Here is an 18,851-nt window from a genome sequence, read left to right as displayed (position 1 = left end):
CGTCTTGTCCTCTCTGCGACCGAGGACATACAGACAGAAGGATTCTGAAGTCATTTTGAGTCGCAGAATCAGGAGTATCAGACAAAGCCGCAAAGATGGTGTTGGCAAAGTCGAAAAAGAATGAGGGGCTCGGCAACACGCTGATGAACGACCGCTTCGGCAAGGGCAGAGGCTCCGACCACAAGAAGACGTCGGCCGTCATGCGCACGAACCACACGACGGGCGAACAGTATCTGGTCAACGAAAAGAAGGATGCCGCCTGGGTCAAGATGCGCTCCGTCACGGAGCAGGGCGCGCTGGACGAGTTCCTGGCCACTGCCGAGCTGGCCGGCACCGACTTCACGGCCGAGAAGATGAACAACGTCAAGATCATCCACACCGACCAGAGGAATCCCTACCTGCTGTCCGCCACCGAAGAGCGAGCCGTCCTGGGCAAGCACCGACAACACAAGAACCGGCTGACGGTCCCGCGGAGGCCGCAGTGGGATGCCTCGACGACGCCGCAGGAGCTCGACAGGCGGGAGCGAGAGGCTCTTGTAGCATGGCGAAGGGGACTGGCGGAGCTGCAGGAGAACAACGACCTGCTGATGACGCCGTTTGAACGAAACATTGAAGTTTGGAGACAGCTGTGGAGAGTCATTGAGCGATCAGATCTCATTGTGCAGATTGTGGATGCGAGAAACCCCCTGCTGTTCCGATCCGAGGACTTGGAATCATACGTCAAGGCGGTTGACCCCAAGAAGGAGAACTTGCTTCTGATCAACAAGGCCGATATGATGACGCCCAAGCAGCGCAAGGCATGGGCGAAGCATCTGAGAGAGGCAGGCATTGCGTACAAGTTCTTTTCTGCACAGCTTGCAAAGGAGATGATTGAAGCGAGAGAGAATGCGGATGTTGAGTCATCAGACGAGGAGCCATCTTCCTCATCGAATCAAGCCCGAAAAGCTCACCAAGAGGAGGCTGAGGCTGAGAATGAAGACGAGGCGGAACAGCGAGAGAGCTCAAAGGGCAAAGCGCCGGTAGAAGACGAGGATACTCAGATTCTCACAGTCGAAGAGCTGGAGGAGATTTTCCTAAAATATGCCCCTACCGATAGAGGTAAAACAAAATCCTGACTCCTCGAAGCCAGACACTTCAACATGCTAACTCACTGCACAGCGTCAGACCACAAGCTCCAAGTCGGCCTCGTCGGCTACCCCAACGTCGGCAAATCCTCCACCATCAACGCCCTCATCGGAGCCAAGAAAGTCTCCGTCTCCTCCACCCCCGGAAAGACCAAGCACTTCCAGACCATCCACCTCAGCGACCGCGTCATCCTGTGCGATTGTCCCGGTCTCGTGTTCCCCAACTTCGCCACCACCAAGGCCGATCTCGTCACCCAGGGCGTGCTGCCCATTGACCAGATGCGCGAGCACTCGGGCCCCGTGGGCCTGGTCGCCAAGAGAATCCCGCAGCCCTTCCTGGAAGCCATCTACGGCATCAAGATCAACACGCGGCCGGTCGAGGAGGGAGGCACCGGCGTTCCGACCGCCGAGGAGCTGCTCCGTGCGTATGCCACCGCCCGAGGCTTCCAGACGCAGGGCCTGGGTCAGCCCGACGAGGCGCGAGCGTCGAGGTACATCCTCAAGGACTACGTCAACGGGAAGCTCCTCTTCGTCCACCCTCCCCCCGGCATCGACGACGAAAAGGCCTTCAACGCCGAGCTCTACGACGAAGCCCATCTCCCCGAGCGCCGCCGCGCCGCTCTCGTAGCCGCCACAGAGGCCCTCTCCCTCGGCGGCGGCGGCGCCGACGACGACGAGAGCCTCGCCTCCGAGTTCGTCTCCCTCCCGCAGGGCCCCAAGTCCCAGAAGCTGGACAAGAGCTTCTTCACGCCCAAGAACGTCCGCGGCCACGTCAGCATGCCGTTCAACTACAAGTACAGCGAGCAGGGCAGCAGCAGCGGCAGCACGGCTGCCGGCTCCAAGATGCTCAGCGGGCGCAAGGCCAGGGCGGCGATTGCCCTGGAGAACGGGCTGGATCCCAAGGACGTGCAGATTGGGTCCGGGAAGAAGCATTACAAGAAGGGGGCGCCGAAGGGCATGGGCAGGAAGACGAGGAGAGGGCCGGCGGCGAATGTTATGGATGACTAGATGGTTTTACTTGGCATATTTTATGGGATTTAGGGAATGAATGCAATCGGTTAAAGTCTCACTTTGTCATGTTCTGGCACGCTCAATCGGCGAAGAAGTCTCTCTTTTGAAAGTAAACTGGGATTGAGATTTTATATGAAATCGAAGCATTTTATAACCCACAATGTGACCGTAATCCACAATGCTCATCCCATGAGAAATAACAGCAAAGAACCAACCAGACCCAACAAATTCCCCTCTTTCGTCTCCAAAGGCACCTCTTCTTATACCATGCCATTAACAGTATATAAATCTCGCGCTTCTTTTCAAACCTCAACTCCCGAATTCTTTCTCTACTTCTTCTCCTGAGCCTTAGGCTTCTTCAAAGCCCTAGGATCCAGACCTCTCCTCCGCATAGCATTCCTCTTCGCCTTCTCGATATACTTGACATCCTCCTCCTCATCGAAAGCGCTGAAATCGCCCTTGCCAGAAGAAGAAGAAGAAGTGCCGTTGCTGCTCTTACCCTTCTTGCCCGCCTTCTTCTCCTCAGACTCGACGTCATCATCATCCGTAGCGATGGGCGTCTTGTCAATGACCTCCACCTCCGCATCAGCGGCCGCACCACCAGACTTCTTGCCGGCGGCGCCAATGGCGTTGGGCGGCGTCGGCCCAATCTTTTGGAATTTGGCGACGTAGAAGCCGTCAATGTTGTGCGCGTGCGGGTAGAACCGGCGGGTGAGCTTGAGGCTGGGGTGGAACTTCTTGCCCATGAAGCTGGTGAAGCCCTCCTTGCCAAAGGGGATGCCGGTGTCGACGAGCTTCACGTTGGGGCGACGGGACAGGGCGTAGTTGACGACGGCCTCGCTGTGTTTGAAAAAAATGGTTAGATCGATCTCCTTCGAGGTTATAAGAAGGGGGTGACAGAAGGACGAGCTTACTTCTCCTCAGTCGTGACACTACATGTCGAGTAGACAAGGAAACCACCCGTCTCACTGGCGTGGTTAACAGAGTCAATGGCTGATAGTAACAGCTGCTTCTGCATGTGCGGCAGTGAGATGAAGTCTTTCTCGTCCTTGTTGGTCTTGACGCTGGGGTCCTTTGAGATGACGCCCGTTCCGGAGCAGGGGGCATCAAGGAGAACTCTTTGGACAGTAGTCAGTTTCTTCCGCCCTTTCTTGGTTGTTTCAAGCCGTTGAGAGATGCTCACCTGTCGAAACCTCCCATGACTCGGGGAAACTCGCGACCGTCGTAGCTGCAGACGATGACGTTTCGAACGCCCAGACGAGCAACGTTACCAATCAGACCCTTGGCACGCTCCTTGTTGGGATCGTTGGCGAAGACGACACCGGTGTTCTGGGGAGATATTAGCGGCGCCATTATCTCTTATGAGGGCTCTCTGGGGTTGTCAAGACGTACGTTCATCATGGCTGAGCAGTAAGTCGTTTTTCCACCGGGGGCAGAGGCCATCTACTCAGAATGTCAGTATCATCTCGCAAGCTGAACCCCGCCGTGGAAGAAGTCATAGTTTGTATGAGATAGTCAGAGCACGTACATCAAGAACTCGCTCATTCCTGGTACAAATAACCATTAGCTTTTTGCGCTTCAAACTCCATAAATAGCATATTCAGAGACTCACGGTTGCGGTGAAAGCGCCATAACCGGCAAGAAAGAGGCAGCAGCCTGGATAATATAATGACCAGCAAGGTACTCGGGCGTAGCACCCAGGGGCACGTTGGTCTCGAAAATCTGCAGGCCGACCTTGCTCCACTTGCCCACGGGCTCGAGCGTGACGCCGCGGTTGATGAGCGCCTGAGCAAGGTCTCTTCGGTGCGTCCGCAGGGTGTTTGTTCGGATAACGACGGGACGCGGCATCTCGTTGGCTTCGAAGAAGGCAAAGGCCTCGCGGGGGGTGAAGAGGTTGAAGAGCTTCTCGGCCAGGTAGGGGCTGTAGCCGTAGTACTGTAATCTCGAGAAAAAGAGAATTCGTGTCAGCGCGGCGCACATCCATGCAAGTAAGAGACTTGACTCTGGGCAGCAAAAAAAAAAGGCATGGAGACAGTAAAAGGACTTACACCGCAGATATCCTTGAGCAGCTGAGCAGTATACTCCGCCCTCGACCTCCCCTCCTCAGCCAGGTTGGCAAAATCATCCAGCACCCGTATGTTATCCGTTATCCTCTGTCGCAGCAGCTGCAGATCCGGCGCCAGCAGGGCCTGGCTCTTCTTGGCCAGGTCATCCTCCTCGTCGTCATCCTCGAGGCCCTCGCCAAAGATCTTTGGTCCGTCAATGTTGGTCTGCATCGCAGACTCTTGCAGCTCGGCTTCGGTAATGGCCTTGTCCTCGGCCAGCTTCTTGTCCAGTTTCCGCGACAGACCGGCAATGTTGGCGGCCGTCAGCTTCTCTTCGGCGTCGGATTCGTCCTCGTCGTCGGAGAAGACGAATTTGCCCTTCTTTCCCTCCTCCTGGTCGTCCGAATCGAAGACCGAGTCGTCGTCCTCTTCCGCATCCTCATCCTCGTCATCTGACCAAATGTTCTTCTTCTTGCCCCCCGAAGAAGCCTCCTCATCGGAAGACTCGTCGCCCTCCAGCTGGTCTAGATCAAACTCGTCACCCATCTCCTCGTCCTCGGAGCCGTCCGCCTCCGGCTCCGGCAGCTTACTCTTCTTCTTCGGCTTCCCATTGCTCTTGGCGCTCGCGGCCGCCTTCTTGGGCGCGGGCTCCGGCTTCTTCGCTGCGCCCGTCTTGCGCTTCTTGTTGCTCAGCGACGCCTTCTCGACCGGCGGCTCCACGGGGAGGCCTGCTTTTCGCTTGAGGTTGGCAAAGTGCTCCTCGGACAGGGCTTCGGGCATGCCCTGCTTTCTCTTCATGCGGCGACCTTGACCCATTGTTGCGGCTTGAGAAGTGCAGTCGTTCTTCTTCTCTAATGCAATCTCAATGGGGGCTGGGTGGGTGTTGAGGTTTCTGGCTTGCGGTTTTGTTGGCGCGGGCCTTGCCTCGATTTTTTTTCAGCGTCCTCTGGCAACTTTTTTTTTTCGGCCGATTATCGATAAGCCTAGTAGTTGAGTGAACTACTAGCAACACCGGACTCAGGGGACCGGATGATGTAATGCGCGTACCTGGAAACAGGGTCCCTGAGCCTAAGGCTTCAGCGTTGCAGTCGAATAATTTGGAGATGTCATGAGCTTGCAATCCAACATATGTGATGCTATTCATGAGGAGAGTCTCTGATGCAACCCCTTGTATCTTCTTCCTATATTGGTCTCTTTTGGTATTCTGTTTTTTGTCTAATCCCCGCCATCTCCAGCTCCAGCGGAGGTACTGTTCTTGCCAGGCACCTACTAGGTATAGTACCTCTAGCGCTACTGAAGGATGTGCCCAAGGTGAAAGGTATCATGCACTACCAGTCTCCTCTCATCAAGGCCGCACTACGGTCTCCTCTCACCAAGGCCTATAAGAGTATGCAGAGATAAACACTGATAATGTAAGATATATAGGTTGTGTATTGATAACTGATATGGTTTCCACAAATTGCTCCAATGTTAAACCGCTAGGTATATGGGTATCCTCCGACAATGCCTATAACTCGCTCCAGCAATGACACCTCGTGTAGACGTTTCTGTAACACCATGACATGCTATGCCCGCCCAAACAAAACTCCGTGCATGATGTGCTGAACATGCGAATAACAAAATGACAGGCTCGTCTCATCTCCGTCAAATCAACTCCCGTCCCAACCTAGAGTAACTGACCTCTCGCTTGCCAAAGTACGACACGTACATCGTAACCCCCCCACCCCCGCTTCCAAGATATATATATAGATAGAAAAGAAAGAAAAAGAGATAAAAAAAAAAAAGAGAAAAAAAAAGCCCAAAGAAGGTGTCAAGATTAGCCTCTCCTGAACACGCGCTTCGTGCCCCCGGCTTTGCCAATCTCGCCAAACTTCTTCTCATTGGACTTCCTGTCCGGGCCACTGGCCATGCGTACCTTTTCCTTGACGCTTTCCACCCAAGCCTTGCTTTCCTCGCTCATTTCAATCTTTTTGCCCTTTGGCCCTGCTAGACCCAAGAAGGAACTCTCGTCCTCTACCCAGCTAAGCCGTGAGTTGGGTCTCGAAATGGCCGAGCCTTCAGATGGAGGCGTGCCTGCAGCAGCCTGACCTTGCGTGACTGGAGTCTTGGGGCGCAGGGAGTTGTTGAGGCTGCTGGTGCGAGGCTTGCGCGCACCTAGAGGGCTCGCGGAAGAGCGGTCGTCGGCAGCGGAAGGTGGCCGGCTCGGAGGGCTGGCATTGGTCGGTGGGTTAGATGCGCGAGGAATGTCGCGGACTTCCACCTTGACCTTGTCTTTGCCGTTGGAGCGGCGGCCATGATGGCTGGCGTACTCCTTGAGGTACTCGGACAAGTCGGCCCAGCCGCCGCCAACGCGAACCATGACTCGCTCTCCGTTTTCTCCAACACAGCGGATGAACAGCTTGATGGGGGCCTCATTATCCGACCTAGAGAGATGATAGACCCTGATTGGATATTGGCCCTTGGAGCGCGTCCTCTGCTTGACGGGAGACAGAGTGAAAGAGGGCGTGGCAGTTCGGGTGGACATGCCCGAGGTACTCCGCTTCATGGGCTCCCTGGACGGTTTCGATCTCAAGCGGGGGAGTTGGAGATCCGGCGGGTTCAGGTTGATACCCGATGTTCCGTTGTTGAGCCTGATTTTGGCTGGTATAGACTCAATGATCTGGCTGATCTGTAGACGCAGCTGCTGTTCGCCAGCGCTTTCCCGGCGGGAAGGCGGGCCGGGGATATCGGGAGCGTACGAGTCCTCAAAGTCGTCGAGAAAGGAATCCTCATAGGTCGATTGTAAGAAGGACTCGTCATCCTCGGGCGTCGCTGCCACCATGGGGCTGTCGAGAAGGCCCATGGCAGCCCCCCTGGCACGTCGGGCCACCTCTGGAGGCGAGCTTGGTGGGCTGTCGCCATCGGGATGAGACGCCTCGCGGAGGCGGCTCTTGGCCATGGCGGGAGATGCAGACACTTCAGGAGCATCACTCGACACATCGTCCGTGTAGCTAGGGGAGTGGTGTAGTGTGGTGGATGTCGGGGAGCCAACGCTACCCCGCCTGCGGCCGTTGCGCAGAGGTGGCAGCTCTAACTCGTCCTCTTCCTCGCTGATAGCAGACATGCGGTCATCGAGTATGCCAAGATCCTCAGGAGACAACTTGGGAGAGTCGGAGCCAGACTCGGGCGTGAGATGGTCTTCAGACGAGGACAATTCGTCCTCTGCAATGGGGTCCAGGTACGCTCCATGGTCCGATTCGCTGCTGCCGGGCACCAGCAACAACGGCGGCGAGAGCTTGCTCTCGGCATGAGCCCTCGTGGGAGACGGTGAGAGCGAAGAGTTCTTCCTGAGATGAAGTGTCTTGGGCTTGGTCTTGGCCAACTTGGCTTCGGCCATCTTTCGCTCACAAGCGGAGACCCATTCGCCATAGCCCTGCTCTACATCCTCCATGCGAGTGAGCCACTCATCCGGGAGGGTGTCCGGGGCGCCCTCCAAGCAGTCGAGCATGTAGTCCAGGGTCCGGCCGGGCTCGGCAACCTTGAGCGCGAGCGACTGCCTTCTAGCGTCAAAGTCCTTGGAGGTCAGGATGCGCGGGGGCAAGACGATGGCCTTCCTGCTGGGGCGCTCCATCTCCCAGTGGGACTGCGAAATGGCCTCCCAGTTCTCTCCAAGAAGGGCTTCGACCTCTTGGATGGATTGGAGAAAGGGATTGACGTGCCGAAGAACGGTGATGCGCATGTGCCACAGCTGCAGCAGGCGCGACAGCCTTGCCAGGTTGGGCAGGGTCTGCACGACAATGGCGGTGATGAGGACGGAAATGTCCTCCATTTTGTGATAGCCCGATAAGGCCGATAGCATCGAGCGACTGGGGTCCATGTTGATGGGGGTACCCGGTCTGGACAGCGGTAGGATGTGGTCGCTCATGACGTGACCTTTGATCTCCTCGAGATCCAGCTCGTCCATGTCTCTGTTGATTTGGTTGATTCTGGCTTCGTATTTTTCCACCTCTTCGGCGAGGAGGCTGCCCATGTAATGCTTCCTGCCAGCCTCCTCTTCAGGGGTCAGGGCCTGAGCAAAGAGCTTCCTTTGCGTGTTGCTCGGCTCGAGGAACCCCCCGGACCCCGCTTGTTTTGGCCAATTCCACTGGTTCAGCTCGTTGAGCCATTGCCAGATCTTCTGGGATGCCACGGCCGTCCGCATGGCGAAGTCGCGCTCGAGCGCGGAAGCCTCTGCGAGGCAGCCCCTGAGGACGCCATCGGGCGGTGTCAATGCCTCGACAACCTTGGAGGGCTCCAGGTGAGCAAAGAAGTCGTCGGCGGGGCGCTGCCGAGCGGCCAGCAGCTGGCCCGGCGTGGGCGTCGAAAGCCGCTTCTGCTTGACGAGAACCGGCGTTTCGTTCATGATTGCTTATTCGCGATCGTCGCGGTTTGTAGTGGTCGTTAGCGCGTTGCAACTAGTTGTTAACAGTGATGCCGGCGAGGCATCATCTGCCTTGTCGGGGCTTTAAAAAAAAGTTGTGTTGTTGTCTTTGTTCTCAATTGTTCCGGCTCAGGCGGCTTCAAGTCTATGTCATGGACCGGGCGGGATCAGTTCAGCGATGATTCGGTCTTGGTTGGTGATGCCCATAGTCGACGGAGAGCGGCGGTGATGGGTGGCGGTTTGTCGGCTATAACAAGACAGCCATGCGACCAAGCTGTAAGCCGTCAAAGAGACAGGTTGCTGGATACAGGCAAGCGCAAGGAGGCAGCGGCCTCTTTTACTTGCCCGGGTCTTTGCTTGTGACTCGTGCAATAATAGATGCAGAGACAAGCGCGACGGGGAAAACAAGAGCGAGGGAAAAAGCAAGCAGACAAGGAAGCAAATAAGGCTGGAGTGGCACTGGGGAGGATAAGTCTCCACGCTGGGGAATCAATCCAATCGTCTCTGGCCGCCCTTCCCCTGGTGTAGCTCGGCGCCGGCGTTTGTCGCAGAAAAAAATGGAATGACGGGGGTTGCCGTCAGACACAGGAGACCAGCGCAGACAAGCCTCTCGCAGCTGCAGGCGTCCCAAGCCGGATCGGAGCAGGAGATGGTAGGTATGGAGGCGAGGCAAAGTCACGGGCGGTTTCGTTTCGGCTCGGCGGTTGGGCACAAGCTGAATGGTGCCACCTCAGTGCTGCTGCTTCGCTGGCAAGGCCTCCGGATAAGCGGGCAGCGAATAAGCAGCCGGCGGACAGCGTGGAGTCTGTAATGCGTGCTGCGTTATGCGTGGGATCCGATCCAGGCTCGCCGGCCGTATGTACGCAATGTGGCGCGCGTGCGTTGGGTATCCGCCGGACCTCGTAGGGGTCTTTTGTTGGGGTCCGTATGTATGTATGTATGTATGTATGTGTTCGAATCGACGATGATTATGCAAGTCAGGCGCGGTGTGTATTAATATGGCCAGTAGTTGTAGAGACAAGAGGCGATCGAGAGCGACAGTCGCGAAGCAAAAGGGTTACCTGGACAAGGAGTGGTATTGGACGAGAGCGACTGGCTGGGTATCAATCGCGCGCGCCAAAGAAGAACGAAAATGAGTGACAAAAAGTGAGAGAGAGAGAACGTAGAGTGAGACGCAGGCCGGAAAAGACTGTTGGAATCAAGGGGCTGATTGTTTAGAGAGCGGCTGGCCTCGTCCGTGGCGATTGGACGCAAAAAAAGAGTATTGCTGGGGGGGCACTGGTCTTTTGCTAGGGGGGCACTGGTTAAAGTACCTGAAAATTTTCCTTATAACTCTATAACTTTAAACACTTATAACTAAGCTAAATAAAATTAAAAAAAATATTTAAAAAATACTATTCTATTAAATAAAGCCTATATATACTTAAAATATTTTTTTAAAATATTTCTAAAGCTATATTAATAATAAAATTTTAAGAGAAACTTAAGCTATATTTAAGTATAGATTTTCTTATAATACTTTAGTATAATTAGGTAACTTTCTATATATTTATATAGCTTATTTATTAAAGATTTATATTTTACTTAATGCATACTTATATAATAGCTACTTACTTAAAAAATACTACTTTAACTTAAAGCAAGATTTTTAAGCTTAATATAATAAATAAACTTATATTTTTAGGTTTAATATATATATTTAATATATAAAAAACCTAGAAATTAAATAAAAATCTTAAAACTAATTTTCTAGAATTTTTTATAGATTTTTAAAGGTAGAGGAAGTTTCTGTGGGTCTGTGAGCATAGGCCTTTACTATACCAAGTTTAGCTAGTTAGTGCCCCCCTAGCAAAAGACCAGTGCCCCCCCAGCAATACTTCAAAAAAAAAGCAGCGAAATCACAGCAGAATTCGGGAGCAAATTGGAGCGAGCGACAGAGAGAGGCGCAAGACGACAACGGCGACAGTGTTGCGAGCAAAAAAAGGCGTTGCAAAAAGTCAGTTGACAGAGAGAGAAAACAAAACACGACCCAAGGAAATGAGCAGTGACTGAACGAGCGTGAATCCAGGCGCCAGCTTTGACCCAAGGCGCGCCGCGACTGCGCCAACAGCATGGAACCCGCCCCGAGCAGCGAGACCTGGAGAGATGGATATGGCTGAGGTGCCCGTAATACTAATCCAATGCCCTGCCCTGCCCTGACACAGCCAGCAACGGCCTTTTGTTCCCTTCTCGCAGTGGCTCCCTCATCAAACTCCTCTTTCTGCGACGCTCGTCCAGGTACCAGTACTCCGTAGAGGGAGGGACCTGCGCATGGATTGGCTTTCTGGGGCAGCGCGTCTTGACGCCATCACCTGGACGCCCTGTTCACTGCTACTAGGTAGTAGGCAGGTTTACAGGGCAATGGAACGGACCCGACGCCGTGCTCGATGCCGTGCAGCGCCCTGTCGATGCGCTGTGGGCGCTGTGGATGGTGCCTGTACATCTCTCGCACGGGTACCTCGTAGGTGCTGTGGTGCTGTGCCAACGCCCCGTTCGCCCGCTGAACCAAGCTGCCCCGGCGCTCTCGCTAGGGCCCTTAGCGCCTCGTCCCTTGGCGGCCCTCATTTGCTGCCTCCCGCAAGGGCTCCTCCTTGGACAAGAGGCAATCTTATTAGCGTCAGGTACCGAGAAGGCGTATTACCCAGCACGGAAATACAAGGCCATGCTTCCGTGGGTTCAAGTTAGTGCAAGTAGATAGGTAGGTACCAGTACACGTGCGTGTTCGTATTGCGGGTTCCCGGCGCGGTACCTGGGACGCGTCGTGCGTCAACCTGTTGCGTGCTGGGCAAAGTCAATATTGACATTCTACGGGGCTGGAGACGTAGGTACCTACTCGTTACAGACAGCCGGCTGGCTGGTCGTAATACAAGGCGGCGCAAACAGGAAAGACACCAAAGAGCTGAACTGAGGACCTGAAAAAAAAGGCATCTCTAGCCTCGACAAGTCTCAATCAGCCCCAAAGCGAGGGCGCAAAGAATTTTCTCTCCTCCCTTCAGTTTCTCTCTCGCTCGTTGGCCGTGGTTTCGTCACACGTCTCCACTCCTCCCATCCATCCGGTTCGCCCATCCCAACCAGCCCGACCGAGACACCTCTCAGGCTTCTTGGTTCTTAAGTCTTATCAATCCTGCAGTGTTTGCCTAATCGTAATACCAATTGTAAGCAGTTCATGCATCACTTAGTAGTATTACTGTATGATTAATAGGCAGGTACTACATAGATACGAAATCCCTCTCGAAATATGACCGCAGGCCCCGTCCCCAGACTCCAACTGCGCTGTGTCTCTTCATCTCTCTCTCCCTTGCACTTCTTTTTCGTTGGCAAGTCTCACATTAAAGGCTCATGTATGTAGTAAAATGTACACACAAAGTACGTAAACGTGCCACAAGATCAAGTCTCCCTTGCTTATAACATGCGCACATCATCGAACGAATCAAGATGCCGGAGGCGAGGACGAGAGGGAGAAAACCAGCGCATGCATGACGCATTCATTCGATTCGATAGATCTCATATCGTTTTCCCCTCCGCATCGTCCATACATGCAAGCACACGACATGAAGGATCTTTCTCCGCCTCTCTCACATGCAAGAATCCCGCCACAATCGCGCCCAACTCACCATCAGCCATTTCTCTCCATCAACCCAGTACAAGATCCATACCTACCTACCTAGATAGAGCCATACAAGTCCAAGCGCAGCCAAGCCAAGCCACGGCACGGCTACCTTGCCTTGACTCTAAACAACACCAATTCTCTCCCGTCCCTGATGTCACGCATCGATTGGCCCTGGGCATGACACGCCAACCGCACATGCACGACAGCCCGCAGGCCCTTGTCCCGTCTTTGTCCCCCCAACATGACCAAGCCGAAGCCTAAGCCGACCATGGACAGAGAGAGGAGACACGCGGGCTGGACGTGAGCTTTTCTTTTCTTTTTTTTTTTTTTTCTTTTCTCGGCGATCAACCCGCGCTTAATCCCGAACGGCCACGTAGAGACGCTTGATACGGTGGCCTTTTGCTACCTACCTAGGTACTCGATAACCAAAGCATGATATGTCATGCCTTGAAATTGAATCTGGGCATTCACACTCCTGCGCGCACGGATGTCTTCACGGTCCAGACTCGTCCAATTTGTTTCGTACCCGTGTTTCGTACAGGCACGTGCCCCAGCGCGTCAAATCTGCCGAGGCGGCCCCCCCCCCCCCCCCCCCCCCCATGTCGTCGCCATGCCTCGCCGAGGCCGAATCCCGTCGCTCCACACAGGGCGGATGGATGCAAGTTGGACCTCAGCTTCACTTGTCAATGCCTGCCAACTACGTACTACCTATCCCTCCAAGAGGTGCAGATAGTAAGACATCGCAAGGCAACTTCTGTCCCTTCATTCAACCATCTGTCTTCATCCAGGCGTAACTCCCTCATATATTAGCAATATCGTCGAGAGATGCTCTTAGACTTGGTTGTGCTTTTGCAAGCCTACAGCTTCTCAGTGTACATCCCTATCATGCATTACGTGACCCGCTGCCGGGATTTGATCAGACAATCTTGAAACAGCTCCCCTCTATCATTTTCATTATCATCATAGTAAAAGACAACAAACAAGGGCTACTAATCATGCCCTGTGGGGAAACCTTCAGTCCAAGAAGGACGGAGAAAACGAAATAAACCATATGAGAAACCAAGTAAATCCCAAACCATCTCAAACATCAGCCTGCAACTGCCCATCAGTCGGCGTGCTGAGGCCTCTCCTTCTTTTCTTCGTCTTCGCAGCAACAAGCTGCTGCCACAGCAAATTCAAAAACGCCCCATCCATTGACGCCTCTCCCCAGTCTATAAGTTGTTATCCCCATTCCCCCTCCCTCTCTTTTGCCCAATCGGAACGAGTAGACACCCTAAGCAACATCAACAACCCCTATATACTTGACTCATTGCACTCAAGTAGAGGTTTCCGGTTGCCCCGGCATGGTACCATCGACGTTCGTGTTGAATACCCATCCAAACGCATCCGCAGCATCGGGAGCACCAGTAAAGGCAGAAGCCATCAGCGTCTCGTCAGTGCTAGTTACCCCTTCGGGGGGGAACTGCAGCCATTGATCGACATCAAAGTCCGTACCGGCGACCGCGTTCCAGTCGAACTCGTCGTGACCCTGCATGAAATCAACGTCCATGATATTGTCCAGTTCAACGTGGGCCTCCATCCGACCCGCCGCTGACGCTCGGCGTGAGGTTCGACGGGTCAAAGTCGGTGTGTGGTGGGGAATTGACTGCCCCGGACACTTGGGAGGAAGCATTGACTGTCCCCGGAGGACCCATCACCTTCTGGGCCTCCTTTGGCTTTTGGTTGAAGAGCGTCTCGGAGGCGGTCATGTAGGGCGCGTTTTCAGGCGGCGGCGTCTGAGTACCAAACTCGGGCGGGACCTCTTTCATCATTGCCAACGTTGCAGGCTCAACAGAGGCATTGATGTTAATGGCCGCCTTCCTCAGAGCAGCATCCAAGAAACCGGTGGCATAATCGGCTGCTGCGTAAATCTCGCGCAGCTTCTCCATAACGCGCATGCACTGACGGAAGCCTCTTGTTGCCCGCGCACGAGCGTCGGGCAACGGATTCTTCATCTCCAGCAAGTGGATGATCATGGCGGGCAGTATCACCGTCACACCCGTGGTAGGCAAGTATCTTTCCAGGCGGAGATGGTGCAGTTCCGTAGCCATGTCTGTAATGTGCGTCGCCGCGTCCTTGACCTTGAGGCGTGACATTTCCTGCACCTGGCGAGAAGCAGTCGGCGCCTGCATGGGCGATGACGGTAGGAACTGAGGGCGATGCAGGGCGGAAATGGTCGTGTGGTACACCATATGGAGTAGCATTCGCTGAACTGCAATGGTCGACCTGCCGTTCTTGACGTCTGCAGGAACCAACATGCGGTACTGGCAGCATGCAGGAAGCGTCGCCGCCCATTCCTGGAGCTCTGCGTCAACAACCTTGATATTGTCCAGGTTGTCCAGCTTCTTGTTGGGGAACAGCATCATGGTGCTGTTTGTTGTGTTCTCAGGCTTCATGTTGTCGCGGATGAGGACCGAATACTGGGCCTTGAGCATGTGGCTAATGCAGATGCACAGCTTCGCCTTGGCGATGCACATGACGGCAAGCTCCCGCTGCATCTCTACATCGCGCATCAAGGTGCATTCGGGCGGGATGATTGCGATGTGCTCTGGCAGCACCCCCAGCTCAAAGTCGCTCTCCACCAGCATCGGCACGTCGAAATCCTCATCCTTGATCCTCGTCGGCCGCCTCATGCCTAAAGCAATGAGGCGGTCGCGCATGAAACAAGACCACCAGATGCGCTTCCACAGCTTCTGAGTCGGCTGGGCCATGCTCGTCACCTCAGGGTTGCGATGTAGCCCAATGGTGTGGGCCAGAGAGATGGCCACACCCATCCAGTGCCAAGTGTCTTTCTGGTCATCGGGTGTTTCGTACCAATACGTCATCAACAGAAGCCCCTGGACGAGAACCAAGCGGTCTGATTCGTAGTCGAAGTCGTAGAGTAGCTGTTTGGCATGTGAATATGGGTCTTGATTTTTTACGAGAGATTGGGGGAGGGGTGTGTGAACGTGCAAGCCGAAATGCAACATGTAGCTGACTTACCCTCGTCTTTAGGAAAAAGGCTTTTCTGGCAGCCTTGCGGGTGGCATAGCCGGCTTCACGTAAATGTCTCATATCGACAAAAGCAGTGGCTGAGAACATGACAGCATGGTAAAGGAAAAGGCTGATCTGACCCTCGGCGGCATCGTAGCGATTGATGACGTTGAGAAAGGGCACAAGGTCCATCAACGGCATGTAGGGATGAACGAACTCGATGTAAGCACGCAGGAGGGCATTCTGCAGTGAGAGGCAAGGGATGCTTAATGCGCCCTTTGCGTGCAGATAGCGAACGTCTTCTGCTGGGATCTTACTGGGCAAGGCGCGCACAAACGGAGGCAGCTGGGCAACGGCATCCGAGGCGTAGGAGGAGCCATGACCCAGGGAACCAGCCGAACTCGCCCAAGAAGGCCGATTTGCTTCTGACAGCTGGGCCTTGCTGAGAAGAGGAGGCTCATTTCGATATGCAGATCGTTGATCTAGTGCACCAGAATGGTTGTGTGGTCAGCACCCTATATGGTTGCAAAACTTGAGCTTCAGTTTCAGCCTCGTTGCACATGCTCATCAACTCGATTTGCATGTGATACGAGGCCCTTGTCCTGCTTTCGACGGCGCCAAGCGGCATGTAGGGGCCCGGTGACGATGCTGGATGGGCGGCACGGAAGCTTTCGCCCAGTCCGGTGGGTCAGGGGGGCAAGGGGGTAGTAAAATGCGTGCGGAGAAGTTGGAGAGAGTTTCGACAGTCCGAAGAAGAAGAAAGAAGGATGGGAAGGGAAGAGTGAGGCGGTTGTGGAACCCCGGATATTGACCGAAAATTTGAAAAGCAAAGGATCCCAAAAGGCATCACTTACAGATCATATGAGGCACATGGCCGTCAGCACCAGCATTTGGGAGCAGACCGCTTGAAGGATCGAGGCTGGCGGGCGAAAGAATCGAGGGACCACCGCTGGTGCGTCGCGGGTCGGCGCTGTTGATGGCAATGGGGTTACTCGAAGGTGCTTTGCTGAGCAGTTGAGCCTCGGTTGATTGGCCTTGCCCCACGATGCTGGGCGTGACGAGGTTCTTTCTAAAAGCGATTGTACGTCAGTGAATTGGCTCATGCATGCTCAAATTGGTTGGCCCGGTCAGTCATTGGCAGCTCTGAGGCCCATGTTGGCGCTCCCTCAGGTCGGCCTTGCCGCCATTGGGGAACAACGTTCCGGGGTCTGTCTCGTTGTCGAGACGACTTCACATGCTGCCGTTATCACAGAGCGTATCTGGCCGAGTCGAAGAAAGAGTGGCAGCGGCCGTGAAAGACCATACGCCGCACACAGAGGGGGGGAATGGGAATGACATGAGAGCGGGCTACTACTCACTTTCTCCGGCGGCTTTCTTGAACGATACACTGTCGAAGGGGAATGCGGTCAGTTTATGCTCCATTGTCCATAGACAAGGCGACTGAGGTTCATTGACAACTGCGCAGCGCGTACCTCAACATTGTCCCAGCGACAATTTCCGCAGGGAGCTCCCTCGACCACATCGCAACGGACTTTGCGTGCGCGACATGACACGCAGGCACGAGCGGCTCGCCTCTTTGTGACCTTATGCGGCTGCTCAGCGCCGTCATTAGGGGCTGCTCGCTTCTTAGACTTGTCGTCGGATCGGCCATCGGCAGCGGGCGCATGCTCCGTAGGTTCTGGTGACGCTGAATCTGACGGTGAGGCGGCATTCGCAAGCTCTGGCGCAGCTTCTGAAGACATTGTGGCCGGTTGTGTTTGCTGATTTTGACAAGGCTTGAAAATTGATGGATGACGTATGACCCGGAGGAGGTAGAAGAGTGAGGACGCTGATAACTGGACAATCCTCGAGCAGTGAGTGAAGTGAGGTGTACTGGCAGACACACGTCCACAGAAAAACCCCTTTGCAAATTTTGAGGATTGTTAGGAAACCCAGAGGCCGTCAAGATGAACGACCAGGTGCATTCGTCCCGTGCGAGTCGATGAGAGCTAATTTTGAGAAGGCGGCGGTTCAATCACACGTTTGACTCTCATGTGCCGGCTTTCGTAGCGGTAGTGGCGAGAACAGTTGTATGAGGGCTGGAGGGTGATGATGCAAACAGAAAGCCGAAAATCAGGAAGCTGGTTCGGGCACGGCCACGGCGTCCACTCGTGTATGACTCGGTCAAAGGGGAAAGCTGTGAGGCTAACCAAGACGCACGGCTATGCTGGGTGCAATGTCGTCGTTCGGTCCAGGCCGTGAAGCGAGATCAATCATTGAACAAGCAGAGCTCTTTAGCCACCGGCAGACACAGACACAGACAGCGTGGGGTAGAAAAGGATCATGAAAAAGAAAGAAGAAAAGGAATCAGTCGAATTGTGAAAAATCCGGGGGTGGATTATCGGAAACGGGGCATGGCAAGGAGGGGCGTGTGGATTCTCACGGTCCGGTCTTCTTCCTCGTTCTGCCCTGCCCTTGTCTTTGTGTGCACGCTCTGGGTCCCGAAAGCGTCGAGGTGTCTTCTGAGCCCGTTTTACGGAGTGCAAGTCGCCAGAAGCCTGGCTTGCTTCGGTTTCCTCGCTAGAGGGGAAATTCTTTAGATTTTCGTGTTCATACGAGGTACGCACGTTTGCTTGCTCCAGTCCAGTCCTTGGACTTAAATCCAGCAATGAACCGATGTATAGACGCCTATTTCAGGACGTCGACGAGCCGTCTTCAGCTCCCGGAAAGGGACAAGAATAAAGAATGACTAAAAGACCACAGCGAAGGCCAACGGTGGAGCACCGGGTGCGAAACAGTCAAGAGTGGAGGACGCTGAAGGCCGGGGCGACGCCACGGGACTCCGGGCGCTGGCAAGCTGGGATTGATGGCTGGCAGCGACTATTCGTTGGTTGGCTGTGTGCCGGATAGATGGATTTGTGAGCCAGTGCGCCATTCGAGATTAGGACCGTCGGGGCCGTCCATTGGAGGTAAGGAGGACGCTTATGACTGAGCACATGTGACAGCTGATGGGAAGCGAGGCTGGCTTCTGGGGCGAGGGTGGCGATGTCGATGACTTTGACTTTGAGATGCAAAGACATGTCCGCAATAGACGACGAACTCTGTACTCGAGGGTCAACACGTAATAGTGTTTCTAGCTGCAAGCGCCAAGAAGGTCGATTAGAGACATCGCTGATGGACTACTTGTCGACCCCTTGACTTGGTGCAAGACACTTATACCATGTATGGCACATCCATGTACCAGGTGACTCGACTTCCATGGGCAAGCGGACTAGGGCCATCGTCGACCTCCAGTCAAGCTTGGGTCCAGCCCTAGCTTCTGGACACCACCAGGAGCTGCCAGCGAGTCTAGACGCAATCTTCCGCGGCCGAGGAATTTCAGAAGGGGAACAGCTGCAACGATTTCCATCTGGCGACTTCTTCGCTCTGAACAATGGCGCCTTGCAGCTGCAGCCGCTCTGTTCTGTGTGTCGTCCCGTGTCATCCTAGGAGGCTGCAGAATCAGATTGCCAAAGTTTCTGCTTCGCTCCCCCATGCGCTTGTCTTACCAGACGATACTTAGCAGATACCACATAAAAAGCGCCGGTGATATTTGGGCGCGGCACGGGGCTGCGCTCGCCCTGTCAAGCATA

At 54.4% G+C, this 18,851-nt stretch overlaps 4 protein-coding genes across 4 annotated transcripts; 1 reads left to right on the top strand and 3 right to left on the bottom strand.

The window, feature by feature from the left end:
• Positions 1-95: 95 nt before the first annotated feature.
• On the top strand, positions 96-2,132 carry TRIREDRAFT_119898 (GTP-binding protein, HSR-1 related; the record flags this gene model as incomplete). The annotated part of the gene is made up of 2 exons (XM_006961817.1): positions 96-1,098; positions 1,159-2,132. The coding sequence occupies 2 exons, from the start codon at positions 96-98 to the stop codon at positions 2,130-2,132; spliced, it is 1,977 nt and encodes a 658-aa protein (XP_006961879.1).
• A 332-nt stretch (positions 2,133-2,464) lies between these two features.
• TRIREDRAFT_74356 (uncharacterized protein) lies at positions 2,465-4,996 on the bottom strand (the record flags this gene model as incomplete). Its single annotated transcript, XM_006961369.1, has 7 exons — positions 2,465-2,975; positions 3,050-3,253; positions 3,319-3,464; positions 3,528-3,578; positions 3,664-3,682; positions 3,748-4,070; positions 4,184-4,996. The coding sequence occupies 7 exons, from the start codon at positions 4,994-4,996 to the stop codon at positions 2,465-2,467; spliced, it is 2,067 nt and encodes a 688-aa protein (XP_006961431.1).
• Positions 4,997-5,996: 1,000 nt separating this feature from the next.
• On the bottom strand, positions 5,997-8,486 carry TRIREDRAFT_25947 (uncharacterized protein; the record flags this gene model as incomplete). The annotated part of the gene is made up of 2 exons (XM_006960951.2): positions 5,997-7,149; positions 7,444-8,486. Coding segments are annotated over 2 exons (2,196 nt in total), but the record flags the coding sequence as incomplete, so codon positions are not given.
• A 5,057-nt stretch (positions 8,487-13,543) lies between these two features.
• TRIREDRAFT_103230 (N-terminal binuclear Zn cluster-containing protein) lies at positions 13,544-16,982 on the bottom strand (the record flags this gene model as incomplete). The annotated part of the gene is made up of 6 exons (XM_006961368.1): positions 13,544-13,756; positions 13,824-15,152; positions 15,250-15,722; positions 16,095-16,309; positions 16,599-16,627; positions 16,713-16,982. 6 exons carry the CDS (start codon positions 16,980-16,982, stop codon positions 13,544-13,546), a joined length of 2,529 nt encoding a protein of 842 aa, XP_006961430.1.
• Between the last annotated feature and the right edge of the window lie 1,869 nt (positions 16,983-18,851).

Source organism: Trichoderma reesei, assembly GCF_000167675.1.
Source record: "Trichoderma reesei QM6a unplaced genomic scaffold TRIREscaffold_1, whole genome shotgun sequence".
NCBI classification, from domain to species: Eukaryota; Fungi; Ascomycota; class Sordariomycetes; order Hypocreales; family Hypocreaceae; genus Trichoderma; species Trichoderma reesei.
The sequence above is the reverse complement of the archived record's forward strand: the minus strand, read 5'-3'. Positions and strand labels throughout refer to the sequence as shown.